Source organism: Peromyscus maniculatus, chromosome 1, assembly GCF_049852395.1.
Source record: "Peromyscus maniculatus bairdii isolate BWxNUB_F1_BW_parent chromosome 1, HU_Pman_BW_mat_3.1, whole genome shotgun sequence".
Lineage (NCBI taxonomy): Eukaryota > Metazoa > Chordata > Mammalia > Rodentia > Cricetidae > Peromyscus > Peromyscus maniculatus.
Window position 1 is genome coordinate 132,209,050 of NC_134852.1, and position 15,704 is coordinate 132,224,753.

Consider the following 15,704-nt stretch of genomic DNA (forward strand, 5'->3'; position numbering starts at 1 on the left):
GACTCATTCCGACCAATCGACTTCCGCCACCGCGAGGGCGGCCCCGCCTCTTAAAGGCGCAGGCTGCCTGTCTGTGCCGCTCACTCCCCCTCTGGACAGTGCATTGCCGCTAGGGGACAGCGTGCAGGGAGCAGGCCATTTCCCAGACCCGCCCCCCTCGGCTGCGGGAATGCTAAAGCGTGGCAGGGGCCGGCCCGGGAAGCGGAGGAGGCGGGTCTCCATAGAAACCTCCACCTGTTTCCGGCCAGGCTGTGTGAAATTAGGGGCTGTTGCGGGGGCCAATCTCAGCCAGCTCGCTTCTTCCCGGCGGCCCCTGCGGGCGCGGTGGGTGTTGTACACAATCATCATGGCGGCGGCCGGAGCCCCGGATGGTGAGTGCGGAGGGGAAGGCGGTCGGTAGGTGGCTGAAGAGCTGCGGGCGCCGCGGGGGTCGGGGGACGGGGACTGGCTCTAGAGGGAGGAGGTGGCGCAGCAGCCGCCGTGCGGTGGCGCCCGGGCCTATTCTCGTCGCAGGCCGGGCCCGCGGCGAGCGCCCACCCCCTAACCCCTTTGCAGGCATGGACACGGAGGCCGAGGCTGTGACCCCCGAGGCGCCCGCACGGCCCCTCAACTGCGTAGAGGACGAAGCAGCGGCGGGGGCGGCGGCCGAGGACTCCTGCGACGCGCGAGGCAGCCTGCCGCCGGCCCCGGCCCAGCCCCCTGGGGACCCTGTGGCTCAGGCCTCGGTCAGCAATGGCGAGGACGCGGGCGGCGGTGCGAGCAGGGAGCTGGTGGAGCTGAAGATAATTTGGAACAAGACTAAGCACGACGTGAAGGTCCCTTTGGACAGCACGGGTTCCGAGCTAAAGCAGAAGATTCACTCCATTACAGGTATTCTAGGAGCTGACAGCCAACTGCCTCCACCTCCCCACCCCCCACCTTCTAGTTGATGTTGCTTACGTCGTGCTGGAACTGCTTGTGTTTTCCTTGCATGGACTCCCCCTATCCACTGCAGTTTTCTGAAGTCAGTATTTGCATGTGCATTATTAACCTGAGAGGGAAAATTGGACTCCACCATGATGATAGAGAGCTACCGAGGGATGGAGCTGAGATGCAAGCCTGAAACTGAATTATTAGGCTCAGCCTTCTAATGTTGAACTACCAAAGCTAGTGAAAATCTCCCATGGCATTCACTACATGTACAGTTCCTGGGCATTAACTGTGGAGATTCTCTATGAGTCTAGGATGTAGCCAGGATTTATTTTTAGTAGGTAGGTAAGTTTCGTAAGGGAAGTTCATAAAACATTACTATTGACAGTCATGGTGACCCTTCACAATTACTCATAGTTGGTCTTTTTATTTATATTGGTTTGCTACTTAAAATGATTTCTTTCTTAAGCTTTTCCCATGTAGCCTGTAAGTGCCATAGAAAATAACTTATTGGCTTCTGTATCTCTGACTCTTGGGCATTCTCAGTATTTAAATGAGAACAAGGTTGAAGAACAACTTGGAAAGAATGATAGCTAAGACACATTGAACAATTCTAAATACTCTGAGTCTATTAGAAGGACCAAGTCTTACGAATCAAAGAGGTTTGATGGTCCGAATTCCCCCAAGTTCACAAAGCTGATAGCCAGTGGAGCCAGTATTCATTTCCTGTTTTGTTAGAGAAGGATGAGGGTCCATACATTTCCTGCTTGTTCCTTTCACTGCCTTCTACTTTTTGTCAAGGTCTCCCACCTGCCATGCAGAAGGTCATGTACAAGGGACTTGTTCCTGAAGATAAAACGTTGAGAGAAATAAAAGTGACCAGTGGAGCCAAGATCATGGTGGTTGGCTCTACTATAAATGATGTTTTAGCAGTAAACACCCCCAAAGATGCCGCCCAGCAGGATGCAAAGGCTGAAGAAAACAAGAAGGAGCCCCTCTGTAGGCAGAAGGTGAGTCCATCGTGTACTTGCTTGTTGGTCCTGGGAAATTGGAGGCTGGTTACATTCTCCCTAGAATAAGCTCCTTTTTGGACAGGGCCCATGATGGAAATTTATGGAGCAGTTGGGTGCAGCAGAGTGGAGTTGACAGCTACCTGAAATATGCAGCTTTGTCATCTGGCGGGTCAGTGTGCCTTAGTCTTCCTGCGTTAGGATAAGGCCTTTGTAAAGGGAGGCTTCAGCTAGTTAGCAAATGGAACCAGACATGGGTTGCTTTTATTTAGTGCCAGAGAAGATGACCAGTGTTAGAATTAAGCCCTTATTCCTTACAACTGCTCACATTTGGGGTGTGTGTGTGTCTTCTCAAGTTCAAAAAGCCCAATTCTGGATAGGTATGGAAGCCAACAGTTTTCAGAGGTTCCCCTAAAACTGACCATCTCAGGAACCCAAACCAAACTGAATAAGAAGATATTGACACTTTATTTTGTGTGTATGTGACCTTTCTCCATGATATAACGTGAGTTTTTATATTATCTCTCTTGCTCGTTTTTGTGCTTTTTGTTTTTGAGACAGGGTTTCACTCTTTAGACTGGCCTGAAGCTTGATCTGGATACTAGGCTGGCCTGGACTTTGTACAATCCTCTTGTCTCTGTCTCCCTAGTTCTGAGTTTGTGGGCATGTGCCATCATGTCTGTTTATACGTATGTGTTTGTGTGTCCATGATACAAAGGACTGAAACTAGAGTTTTATGCATGGTAGTAGGCAAGAACTCTAGACTGAGCTATCCCTCAGTCTCTTACCATGTTTTTTTAATTTAATCGGTCCTGACCAGAGTAGATTTGACTTGAACCAACATTAGATATAGGGCCAGTAGACACTAAAGGCATAGTTCCAATCATGGGAGAAAGATGGTTTTATGTTAGATATCCATAATCCATGTTTACTTCATAACCAAAAAAGTATTTTTAAAAATTTGGCAGCAAAATTGAACAGAATTGTAGGGACAATTACACTTTTTTTTAAAAAAAAGTACATATGTATGTATATGAGTACTCTGTCTGCATGTTCCTCTGCTCGCCAGAGGAGGGCATTGGATCCATTATAGATGGTTGTGAGCCACCATGTGGTTGCTGGGAATTGAACCCAGACCTCTGGAAGTACAGCCCGTGATCTTAACCACTGAGCCATCTCTCTAGCCCCTCTTAACGTTTTTTGATGGAAATACTAATGTGTTTGAAAGAAATATTGTTTGGTGACAAGTAGCTACTCCAGATACCATAGAGAATATTATGTACTCTGAGGTTCAAAACATCTTTCTCTAGGGTATTTGTTTTGTGTTGTATTTGGTGTTGGGGATTGAACCTGGGACCTTGTCAATAGATAACACATGCTCTACTGTAGAGCAGCACCTCTATAGAGTTTTAGATAAGAATTATAAAGTTGAATTATCTAAAAGTAAATATTTGTATGAGCCATTTTCATTCCTAAATATGGGGTCCTAATTTCCTGTAATCCGTTGGGGTCATTGGTATTTTCTGTCTTCCCCTGCCACATTTATGAAGGAAATGTGAGTATTTTCTCCTGTCACAGCCTTAGTGCGTAACCTGCCTTGTAAATACAGGTTTTGGGTTACTAATGATAGCTTAACATGCTTAGAACTGTTCACCACTGTGCAGGGACAATTCTCCCAAAGGTACTTATAAGGCATGACTCAAATATATTGCCACTCTTTGGTGCTTTGCTTTGGTGATGCCATTGGTTATGAGGCATAGCACGACCTAATGAGGCTCCACTCCCTCATTAGGCTTTTGATCAGTTGTGTTTCAGAATCCGAGGCTGATGTCAGCAGCAGCCCTTTGCTAGCAATCCCTACCACGGTGTTCTGCTGTGCCAGTGAAGGTTTGGGTCGGCTCATTGCCTGTTAGTGCTTGCATTTGACTTGTTTTACCCGTGGCCCATTTATTGGCCTATAGTTCCAGCTGTACCAAACAGCTACTGTACCTGTAAAGCCACAGATATAAAGGAGATGAGATGCAGGCATTTAGGGACTGTGAGCTTTGGAACTCGTGAGCCCTGAAGTAGAAGGCAGGAGGAGGGGGCTTAGAGGCTTCTTAGTGGTAAGGATGGGGGAGTCAGCATTTCTGTTTTCAAAATATGGCTCCTTGGGTATTCTTTGTGGCTGGGTTGAGGGTGGGGCAGAGGAAGACTTCTGCCATAGTCTGTCTGGCTCTCCATAATAATGGACAAATGACCCTGCTTGGCATTTATATCTATATAGGCAATTCATAGTTTCTTTGGAGTTGAAAAACACAGATGTTGCTCTCTTTTCCTGTCTGTTAACTTAATGGTTAGTTTTTTCACTGGAGAGGTGGGAGTAAAACATTTGATTTAAGAACCTTTGAACTCCTACTTAGTGTGTGGAACTTGTTTCTAATATGGTGGCTGCACATGGAGAGTTAAGCCTAAATAAAGTTGAGAAGTCACTGGCTAGCACAGGTAAAGGAACATTTCATTATCAACATAAACTCCCTTGAACACGTTTGCTCTGCAGTGTCATGGGATCTGTAGTTTGTTGATACTAAAAACTTTCAAACATTAAGACTGCTTCATCCTGTCTGTCCAAATGATAGAAACCTGGCTCAAATGTAGTAGGCTGTCTCATTTTCCTCTTTGTTCTGGCTTATATTGTAGCAACACAGGAAAGTGCTGGACAAAGGAAAACCTGAAGATGTGATGCCATCTGTTAAGGGTGCCCAGGTAAGCTGGCCTGCTTTTTGAGCCCTTAAAAGAAGCTGGTTCCACAGTCTACGATTCCTGTAATCATGGCCTCAAGTTCTGTCTCACCTCCCTCTCTGCCCTACTGTCCCTTCCTTTCTCACTGTGCTCTTGTGCCTCCAGGAGCGCCTGCCAACGGTACCCTTGTCTGGCATGTATAATAAGTCTGGAGGGAAAGTGAGACTCACCTTTAAGCTAGAGCAAGACCAGCTGTGGATCGGCACTAAAGGTACTCCAGTTCTCTCAGCCTCCTTGGCATCCCGGACCCTGCCTGCCTCTAGTGCCCAGCAGCACTGGCTCCTGACCACGATTCTGCCTTTCATTTGCAGCCCCTCTCTTGCCCGTGCTGTGTGTCTTCCTAGCTTTTGACTGTGTCTTTACATGCTTGCCTCTTGGTTGGCCCCATTCCCCTCTTTCTTTTCAGTCTGATCTCAGAGACCATCCTTCAAATCTTAGCCCTTAAGTTAACATACAAACCAAGAGATCCCAAGCATATGACCAAAATCTGGTCCTTAGGTAAGGGTTTTATGGGTATATATGTAGTTGTACAAATGAGATTTCCCTGAAATGAATGGGGAGCTTCTCTTAGAAACTGTCAGATCTGGTCACTGGAGCCTGCACTCTTCATGAAGCATTGAGGAGCTGTGACTAAGCAGTAATATGCAACACAGTCCCCATGGCCCCATCTAATGTTTAGTTAGCTTGGCTTATGGTGCCTGTGTGGCCCCTCTCTGTTGGTCAGTTTGACTCCAGAAGCAAAGGTTCCTTAATTGCCACCTAGAATTGCCTCTTTGCCTGATGATTGCCCTTCATATACATCCTCATCTCTTGTCAACAACACCCTGCCTGCGCAGCTATCTGGTTCAGCCTTGCTGTTCCTGGGGAGTATCTGGTCATCCCCACTCCACCTTCCCCTGATGGTTACCTAATTGTGTTTGTTTGTTGGCTTATTTATTTATTTTTGACAAAGGGTTTCTCTATGTAACCCTGGCTGTCCTAGAACTTGCTCTGTAGACCAGATTAACCTCAAACTCAGATCCGCCTGCTTCTGCCTCCTGAGTACTGGGATTAAATGCATGCACTGTCACTCTTGGCTAGTTATCAAATCTTGTTGGTAACACTCCAGAATTGCTCTGTGTCCCTGTCTTTGCCATTCCTCAGTACTGGTAAAGGCTACTAGCATCTTTTTAAAAGTTGCATCAGGAGCAAGTTTCTGTTTACCTGACCCCTTCTATTATTTTGGTCCTCATTGCTGTACTGTTTTTTTTTTTGTTTGTTTTTTTTTTTTTTGGTCTGGTTCATAGGCCTGTAAACCTTTAGTTCTTCAAGGCCAGGTTTGATATTTAATCATACTCCATTTTAAATCCTTGGCCTGCTCTGTCAGCCCTCATGTATGTGAGGCACATTTTTGAATTTCCCAGCTCATATTTTGCACAGCTCTTGTCTTTGCTGGGCCCTACCCTGGAATGTCTTCTCAGTCCTTGGGATTAATAAATGGTCTTTCTTCCAAGACCCCACCCCCAAGATGCACTTACCTAATGAAGCCTTCCTTACATCTCCCTAACCCTCCACTTGAACTTCTGTTTCTTTTGAGTTGCTTCTGCTCCTTGAGCACTCTGTTGATGTCTCCAGAGCACTCATTACTCTCCGACTTGTCTGTCCCTGTTAGATTCCTGGAGGGACCCGAACATGCCTAATTCACCTGTTTCTGGCCATCACTGTAGGTGTTCGGTGTTCGAGGTAAATGCCAAAGAGGCGAATAGAGGTCCCATCATCAGAAACTTACTTGTTGTTTCCAAGGGAAGGTTGCAGAAAATGGAACCAAGGGCAGGTTGGTGGGGAGTGTAGTGTGATTTTTTGTTATCTAAAACAGGAATCTAGAATACAGATCACTGTTTCAACCCTAGGGATTCTTAAAAATGAATAGGTTGAAGTGTTGAAAGGGCTTGAGTTTTCTCATTTTGTGATGACTATCTTGTTCATTTTATAATCAACTCTTAACTGCATGATCAGACCAAATTTTCTAGGTATTAAAAGGTTTCTCTAGTGTTCCAGTGGCTTTTGAAGGCTTTGCTCGAACATTCTGTTCTAGAGAGCCTGTCATATCATCTCCTTTGCCAATGATTAGCTGCCCTGCCTGTGGGCTTTCTTGGTGATCTTGCTTCATCTTATTTATTGCGTTTCCTTGCTAATGCACATGGCTCTCTTCTGTAGCTGGGTGTCTCTGCTTGCTGGCAGCCCAGATTGAGAGCAGTTGCCCAGGCTAGTCTAGGAAGGCCATCATGTCCAGGAGGGTAGGTGCAGGCAAGGGGTTTAGGTAGGGCTCAAGCGTAGTGCTTAATGGATCCTTGGAATAGTTTTTTTACCATGAAGTTGTGTATGTTGTTTGGTGTTTTTGAGGAAACTATAACCTAGCCTGGCCTCAGACTTTTGTTGATTCTCCTGCTCCAGCCTCTTGAGTACTGGATTTAGGCATGAACTATCATGCCTGGCTTAAAGATTTTATTTAAGCTTCTGAAAGCAGCTAGCTTCCTGTTTTAGTGTGAGGGCAGAGCTCTAGAAGTGTCCTGATGCACTGAGATTTGAGCTGTTTGAGAATTCCTTCCATTACTGCATGGCCATGAGCTTGTACCTTTCATGGTTGATAAGGCCGAGCTCTTCATTCTGAGCTAAACCCTTCCTTATCAATGTCTCTAGTAGCCCAAGGGGTGGGTAAGTGTTCTTCTTGTGTGCCCAGGAGGCCTGTCATCTAGCATCAAAAGGACTTGGAGAAGCACAGCTTGTTCTGGGAATTGGCTAAAAGCCATTGGCTTGTCTTCACTTCAGCAAGAAGCTGCTATGAAGTGACTGTCCCAGCAGCTAATTGGCCTCTCAATGGGTACTTTGCTGAGTAAGGGACCCTCAAGACTGCCACACACAACCTTCTTTTGCCTGTGTAGGAAGAAGCAGGGTGAGACTATGGAGCTGTCCAGGAGAGCATACTAGGCTTGTAGTCAGCTGCCCCACCCTTAAGTCAGAGCTTAATTGATTGCCATTATTTGCTGTGTGCTGTTTGGGTTGTCCAGTCTTTGGAATTGGAGGAAAATTCAGAAATCTCTGATTGTATGAAATCTCTAGACATTTCAAGGAGAAAAGTATTTTGAAAGTCTTAATTTTAAGAATGCTGCTGGTCTTGTCTGTGTGTGGCTGCTGTTTTAGAATCACTTTTCCCCATTCCAAGTTTTCTGAAGTCAAGGCCTGTGGAAGTACAATACTTGGATGTCACTGGGAAGGCCAGAGCCCAGGACTCTTTAAATTTCTAGTTCCATTTGGTAACTTAGTTGTTTACTTATCTGCCTCTCTAGATCTTTCTTTCTGCAAAGGCTATAAGGAGTCTTTTTCCACCTTGATTTAAAGTTTTATGACAATGCCTGCCTGTACTTGAGGTATCTGGTGCTTCCTGGGTTATTTCCTGTGGTGGCACAGATTCCCGTGCCTCCACACTATTACACTTGTCTGCTGCAGGTGACTCATCTCACTGAAGGCCTGTTTCATGGCTGCCTCCTCTTTCCTGCCATCCTTAAGCTTGTAAAATGTTCTCTGCCCTGTGTGATCGATCATTGATGTCTCCAGTGTTAATAGGTGATGGCGTAAATGTTTTGAGAGACCACCACAAGCAGTTCTGTTTATAGAGGGTTTGGTAAGTTTGGGCACAGGCAGTAGCCTTGGAAGCTTGGCATACTTCTCCCTCCTGTTGCTTCTTTGTTGTGGGCCTCTTGACTTTGCCTTTCTTAGGTGTTCAAAACGGTAGCTGATTCTGGGTTTGGGTTATGAAAACATAGAGGAGTTTTGAGGTGTTTTTTAATCATCAGACTTTAAAACTAATAAAAAGAGGGGTAAATGTGTCCTGGGACTTTTACTCTACCATCACCAAACCCTGTTTTCCATTTGGTGCTCCAGATTTCCCAGCTCCCTACTAGGCTGTAGGTGCATTGGTCAGAAGATGTCATCCCTCATCCCCAGAGGGTTTGATACCTCTCAACTGAGTTACTATACATCCAGCCAGCCCTGGTGTGAGAGGAAATGCTGTGGTCAAGGAGGAGTTGGGACAGGTAGACCTTTGAGTAACTGCTATCATTCTTTCAACCTAGAGCGGACTGAGAAACTGCCCATGGGCTCCATTAAAAACGTGGTCAGTGAACCTATTGAAGGACATGAAGACTACCACATGATGGTGAGTAGCCTCAGCCTGCCTGGCCACCTGCTTCTGCTTCATCTTGAAGGAAGTGGATTTTTAACAGGGCATTGCTAATTGAAAAGAAAACAGTTTTCAGAAGACTATGGAGATCCTTGTTTTCTTGTCTACTTAGAGTTGTGTCCATGAGCTTATTCCCAGTTGTGGTTTTTTTGTTTTGTTTTGTTTTGCTTTGCTTTGTTTTTTTCAATCTCCCAGCAGTCCAAAGGAGGGTATGTTTTCTTTTGTCCTTTTTAGAAATCTATTCTGTCTCCCTCTTATTTGTAATACTTTGTTTTTAGGCCAGGAAAATGAATTGGAATGGCTTGTGGACTTTCATTTTAAGTTTTGTCTTGCTTATAAAAGAGAACATCACCTTAGCCATGAGGCTGTGAAGATACCAAGAAGTCTCTCTCCGGTAGTGGTCTGCCACCCACATGGCCAGGAGCCCTTTGGGAAGATGGGGCCCAGGGCATGCTTGCTCTGCATGGAGCTCGTCAGTTTGTGCAGAACAAAGCAGGCAGTTTAGTGAGCTGATAAAATGAGCGCTTTACAAATGGAGTTTACCTGCCTAGACTCCAAAGTTGCTATAAGAGGCACTTACCCTGGGTTAGCAACAGATCCAGGGTAGGTTTGCCTGCTGTTGTCTTCCCAGGGACAGTTTTTTTTTTTCAGGATCTAGCCTGTAGTGATGCTGCCATGATTCCCCCCACCTCCATGAGCAGCTAGTTATTTGAACTGTAGGTAGGATTACCAAGTCCATGGCACAGAGGTCATGTTGGACAGTCTCCTTGCTCTAGAGCAGTCAGTGAAAGGGCCTTAGCATACAGTGGGCTGCAGAGCTGGTGTGTCTTTTCCTGCCTGCTCAGGTCAGCTAGGTGGTGTCAGAGCCAAGGCCATGGGACCACAATCATTTTTGGACTTTGTTCCTAGCGGTGACAAGAACATACTGAGGCTTCCTTTGGGGCTACCTCTACACCCTCACGTGTTTGTAATGTATAAAACAAGATGGCAGACAGATTGGTTTGGCCTGCTCAGTTACTTTTCTGCTTTAACAGTTGATACTGGTACTCTTAGCCTGGCCCTTTCACTCCTTTTTGAAACATTTGCTTGAACAGTTTGACCCTATGGGGCTTGCAAATCCTGTTTTTCAGGCAGCCTGGTGATGGGGAAGCAGATAGGGTGAATAGACTACATTAGACATTTCTTAAGGAATCTGTGTTCATGGATAATGGTTTAAAATTTAGTTTAAATTTAGTTAAAATGTTCTGAAGTCATTTTAGGCAAAAAGTGGATTCAGTCCCCTTCTGACTTTTTTTTTAATCCATGAAATAGCACTTTATCCTTGTTTTAGTGGAAGATTGACTTCCTTCTTCTTCCAGATGCCATTTGTCTACTAGAGGAGCATGTCCCAGTTCAAAGTGCTCTTTGGTTTTTAGGGTTATGTTTCAAAGATACAGAAAAGGATACACCTTACATTTTATACCATAACCCATACATCCATCACCAAAATATGATAGTTGTAAATATTTTGTAACTTGTTTTAAATCTTTTAAATAAAATTTTTTTTTACCAACAGTGATGTTGTCCCCATTGTCTTCCCCTCCCCCCTCCCCATTATTGTAATCTATCATGTATGTTCTTCATCGATCATTGCTTTTGTTTATACATATGTCCATGAACAAGGTGGCGTACTGTCTTGTGGTTTTTTCCAGTTTTCATAAATAGCATCATGGTATCTACCCTTCTCCAACTTGATGGTTTGGGTTTGACATTGTGATCTATCAGAACTCTAGATCCAAAGGATCTGTTTATATTTTAATAAAAGACTCCAGTGTTTGTATGAATAGGCCACACTACTGTGAATTATGGGTACCCTTCCTTACTGGTGGGTGTGTAGGTTATTGTCAGGATTTTAACATTTCACACAGTGTGCTTTAGACATTCATACCTGCTTCCTGTGTGTGAGTGACATGTTTTCTAGGGCAACAGTCCTCAAACTATGGCCTCTGGAACCAGTAACGTTGAAATTACCCGGGAGCTTGCTCAAAGTTTCTTGAGCTTTGCCTCAGGCCTCCAGAACTAAAATCCAGGGGCTGGAGCCTATACACTATTTTTGCAAGTCTTTCTGATGTGCATTGAAGTTTGCAAACTGCTGCCTTAGGGGTGGCTATGCTGAACTGAACTTTCCCTGCCCAACTTGCCCCCCCACCCCCACCCCTTTAAGTGTAGGAGAAACATACAGTTTGGTTTTGTTTTTCTTCCCTTTTTAATCAGTTTGCTCCCCTCCCTCCTGCGTCTGTTGTTCTGCCTGCTTGGTCACCCTCCTCTGAAGCATCGCTTGGTTTTTCCTTTTCCCTTGCAGGCGTTTCAGTTGGGCCCCACGGAAGCCTCTTACTACTGGGTGTACTGGGTTCCAACTCAATATGTGGATGCAATCAAAGACACTGTGCTGGGCAAGTGGCAGTATTTTTGAAAGCACTTTCACCTCTGGCCCAGGAGACTGACCCAAAGTGAAGGACATTGCCGGGAGAGGTCTGCAGCATCCCTGGATTGCAGAGTTCTGGGACTTTGTTCACACACAAAAAAAATCTCTATTCAATCTGAGGTGATGTGGTGACTGAAGCCAGAGGTGATGTACTTTCACCATTAGCTTAATTTGAACTTAAAATCACCGGTTCCCTTTCTTGCAGTAAGCTTACCATTTTTAAAGTCAGTTTGGTGGAAATTAATAAATCCAAGTTTTGAACATGTGTGGAATACTCTTAAGTCTGTTTGAGAGTAGATCTGCCAGTAATGCTGAGAGGGAATAATCAAAAGCTTTCTGATTGTTTTCTTTTTTCTTTGCTCTTTTTCTCTTTTCTTTTCTTTTTCTTTTTCTTTTTTTTTTTTTTTTTTTTTTTTTTTTTTTTTTTTTTTTTGGTTTTTAGAAGTGATTTCAACTGAAATGTTCAGATGTCTTTGGTTGCAAACATTTGGACTGCATTGTGATGAGTTGGGTTTTTTTTTTTTTTCTTTTTTCCTTGGTATTAAAATTGTATGCAAAATGGGGGTGGTTAGTAAGCCATATTTTTTTGTGTGTGTGCTCATTGATTCAGATTTTTTTTTTTAATGTTTTCTCAATTCCCTATGATTTTGTTTTAAACCCAAAGATGCCAGTTTCTCTTTTGGTACCTCATCTTCACCTCCTTGCCAGGCTCTCTCCCATGTGCTGCTGCTGCTGCTTGGGAATACACATGGGAAAAGAACAGCTGGTGGTCTTGGTATAGGGCTCCCACCTTTCTGGGGTATTCGTTGAGCAGCAGAGTATCTCTCACTTGACTCCTGTGTACATGTCTTAGCCCTTGGATCCCTGTTCTGGGGGAGTTCAAGGCTGGTTTGGTTGTTGACAGCCTTCCTTGAGCTTGGCTTTGAAGCCCTGGCTATCACCACAGCCTGGGACTTGCTGCTCCAAGGCCCCCTGCTCTGAGGAGCCGGTTCGCCATATGGCCTCAGATCACATGCTTGCTTTCTTGGGAAGCTTCTAGAACTTCCTAAGCAGTCCAGTGGTTGTTTGAATTACTGCTTCTCCATTTGGTCCTTCTGCTCATGCGTTTAGTTCAAGTGTCCTTTATCCCAGGTTCAGAGATGCTGCCTTTCTCGTGGAAGACCTCTGACCCAGTGGGTTGGCCAGTGGTATTCCAACAACAGAGATGGGATAAATTGCTTTTAGGACCAGCTTGCTCTTCTGGTTTTAGCCCTGATGTTCTTTGTACATGTGAACTGCTGTCTTCTCCGTAAGCCTTGATTGACTGAAATGAGGGACAGTCTCTTGGTGGATGATTCCCTTTGTGCTGTTTGCTGTTTCTCTGCTGCCGTCTTTGCAGTTCTCCTCTCACTGGTTGCAGGCTCTCATAGTAAGGTTTGGTGAGAAACCTTCCCAGCGTCACACTTTGGAATCTAAGCTGTTACCCGCCCTCATCCTGTGAAATGTACTCGCATGTATTCGCCTAAGATGACTATTCCTTGTGAGCCAGTTAATGACGATATTTATGCCCTTCCCTTCTAAGCTGTAGTTTGGGAATCCAGCCCACATAGACAGACTCTTGCTTTTTGTGGTGTATTCAGTGCCAAGTTATGCATCTGGACAGGAAAACCTACTCTGCTTTTTGGGCGCATAAGTAATATATGCAAAATTCAGCGTCCAAGAAACTGCTTGTGTTTCAGCACCTAAGTGGTAATTGTGGATTTTCTGTTCTTGTTGGCCTGCAGTTCCTGGAGAAAGTACATTTTGCTCCTTGTCCCAGCCTCCTCCTGCACTTGGCAGGTCTGTCAAGGAAGTGACCAAGTGGCAGGTAGAGCATCTTCTTGGCTTGAATACTGTCATTTGTTTGCCAATGTCCCTCTTCTTGAGACTTGTCTGACAGTGCCACATACCCAGTTTTGGTCTCTCTGAGCTGGCCTTTGTGTTCCCACCTTAGCTCTGAGGCCCCTTCTGCCAGCCCCCCATTTTCTGTGAGGGTCCCAGTGCTCTCTGCCTTCCCTCCTAGTACACGTGCCCTGCTACTATCCCCCTGCTGCCCAAGGGCCAAACTGCTTCTCACACAGGCTGGTGTCATTTCAAGAGGACCAAAGCCTCTGTGAGCCTTTTGATTTTCAGTAAAATGGTGCTTTTTCCTTACTTGGAGATACTCTCTATAAATAATGTAAATGACACCTTTTCGTATGGAGCTGTTTTGAGGATTGCTTTCCAGAGCTTGCTGAATCTGCTTGAGCTCTGACTCCTGAGCCTGGCAGCACAGAAGGCCTGGCCAGAAGCTCTCGGAAGGGCAGGGGCAGGCAGCGCCAGAAGCCCTGGGAAGAAGTGTTCAGGTCTGTCTGGGTCACAGCAGTATTTGCTATTTCGTCACTCAGTCCCTTGAGCAGTCTTTATAGATTTCTTACCATGTGGAGTATACTGACTAAATCTGTGTGAGCAAATTGAAATTCTCTTCCCTTTAGGTCACATCACAGTGTTTTTTCCTCAGGATTATTTCTGTACAACTCCTTCACTGTCAGATGAGAGCATACAGATAGCTCTTCAGGAGAAGACTTCTGGTGGCATTACATGAAGCTAGATGGAGACGCCCTACTCATGACGAGGCATCTCCTGGGCTTGTCATTATGTAGCCACTCAAAGTGCTGTTCTCGAATTTATAGGTGGTACTGGTGGCCCTTCTGCAGGGCTGTCCTCACAGACATCATGCCTTCCTTTTCCTCCCTGAGGCGACTAGGCAGAAAACTGTGACCACATAACCGCCACTGAGCCTGGATCCCTCAGCTCAGAGCACTCAGACTCAAGAGTTGCAGGACTTTTGTGAGAAGTATTTTAATCCATGGTGGGCCTTGCAGATAGCTTTGACTCTTAAATTAAGTTTGACTGGACAAGGATGTACTTTCATAGCATCTTGAGGACAAAGTAGGGGCCTGGTAAGGTCCTAAGTAGCTCCTTAATTGCTGCTTTCCCTTATGAGGGCCAAAGAGATTAACTTTGCTACATTGCCATGTCTCAGAAAAGTTGCCATATCTCACCCAGAAGGGAATTTTTCCTCTTTAATGTGCCTGGAGGAGCACTGTGAGCTCTTGCAGTTGACCTGCCCTTTTCTTTGCCAGGAGCCAAGAAGGGAAGGGATAGATAGATAGATAAATGCCAAGGTCAGGCTTTCTTTCCTGACTTTCTTTCCATCTGCCGAGGGAGCCAACTTTCTCTTGCTCCTTGTTACTGTTCAACCCTGGTCCCTTGGAAAAATGGTCCCTTTGTCTTCAGGCTTTGTAATAAAGACACCTCCAGTCAGAATCAGGCCCATTTCCTTCTTCATAGGCCTAGAAGCCTGTTTGAAGTCACAGTGGCCAGGAGCCCTCCGGTGTGCAGGACAGCTGGTGGATTTACCTGCCAGGCTGGGTGGTTCTGTTTTCTTGGTGTCTGAGAACCTTCTTTACCTTTCCTACAGAGTTCTGCAGAGGTATTTGACAATGTGTAAGTACTATGTTTCCTTGTGGTGTACACTCTGTTCTTGTTTGTTTTTAAATCAAAATGCCTGTTTGGGAGGAGATGAACGTATTTAGTCTATTAGATTTGCGCTGCTGGATTTTTTTTTTTTAATGTGTAATCTTGACTAGCTGTCTTATTGTTTATCCTGTAAGATTAGTCTATCAATTAAAGTTTGATAATTAATTGCGTCTCTCTTTCCTTCCAATTCTTCATGCGCCTAATCTATTCTTGGGACTTAACATTTAGAACAGGGCCCAGAGCCATCTTCTGTCAGCTCTGGTCTGACTTGTATGGCTTTGAGTAATATATAAAAGTTGATTTTCTGAAACAGCTGACAAAGAGATGGGATTGAGTCTGAAATATCAGACTAATGAGCTTGCCAATCAGCTACCCTCTTGCTAGGGCAGCCCTCTGCCATGCATGCCTCTAGTTAGGGGAAGCTGCCTCTCTGCACTAACTGGAAATCCTGTACCCTTGCCAGCCATTTACCTTCAAAAACATTTTTTAAATAACTATGGAAACAGCCACAGCTAGAGCCACATGCTATAAAGACCCAAGAAGGAAAGCAGGTGGAAGAAAATTATTACCAGAAACAGAACAAGACCAGAATCCTTAGCATCAAGGGTTATGGCAGCAAGGGTGTGGCATAGTCTACCTAGTTACTCACGTTAGACATTTTCCCTTCCCTCTAGTGTGCATGTATTCCTGAAGGTCCTGGTCTCCAATTTTTCTATTTTGCTAATACCACATATGTCTGAAGCAACACTGAAAGGTATTTTTCTTTTCTTTCTTTTTTCAG

The 15,704-nt window shown here is 45.0% G+C and overlaps 1 protein-coding gene across 4 annotated transcripts; it reads left to right on the forward strand.

Moving 5' to 3' along the window:
* Positions 1 to 6: 6 nt before the first annotated feature.
* Ubfd1 (ubiquitin family domain containing 1) lies at positions 7 to 11,648 on the forward strand. Of its 4 annotated transcripts, none has more exons than XM_042283050.2 (8): positions 88 to 371; positions 556 to 870; positions 1,711 to 1,919; positions 4,599 to 4,664; positions 4,806 to 4,911; positions 6,352 to 6,422; positions 8,813 to 8,895; positions 9,198 to 10,473. In XM_042283050.2, the coding sequence occupies exons 1-7, from the start codon at positions 170 to 172 to the stop codon at positions 8,891 to 8,893; spliced, it is 1,050 nt and encodes a 349-aa protein (XP_042138984.1). In that variant the 5' UTR covers positions 88 to 169; the 3' UTR covers positions 8,894 to 8,895; positions 9,198 to 10,473. The 4 variants fall into 4 exon arrangements, with proteins under 4 accessions (XP_006980405.1, XP_042138984.1, XP_042138981.1 ...); XM_042283047.2 differs by lacking the exon at positions 9,198 to 10,473 and adding an exon at positions 11,261 to 11,399 and having other exon boundaries at positions 89 to 371; XM_006980343.4 differs by lacking the exon at positions 6,352 to 6,422 and having other exon boundaries at positions 7 to 371.
* The last annotated feature ends 4,056 nt before the right edge of the window (positions 11,649 to 15,704 follow it).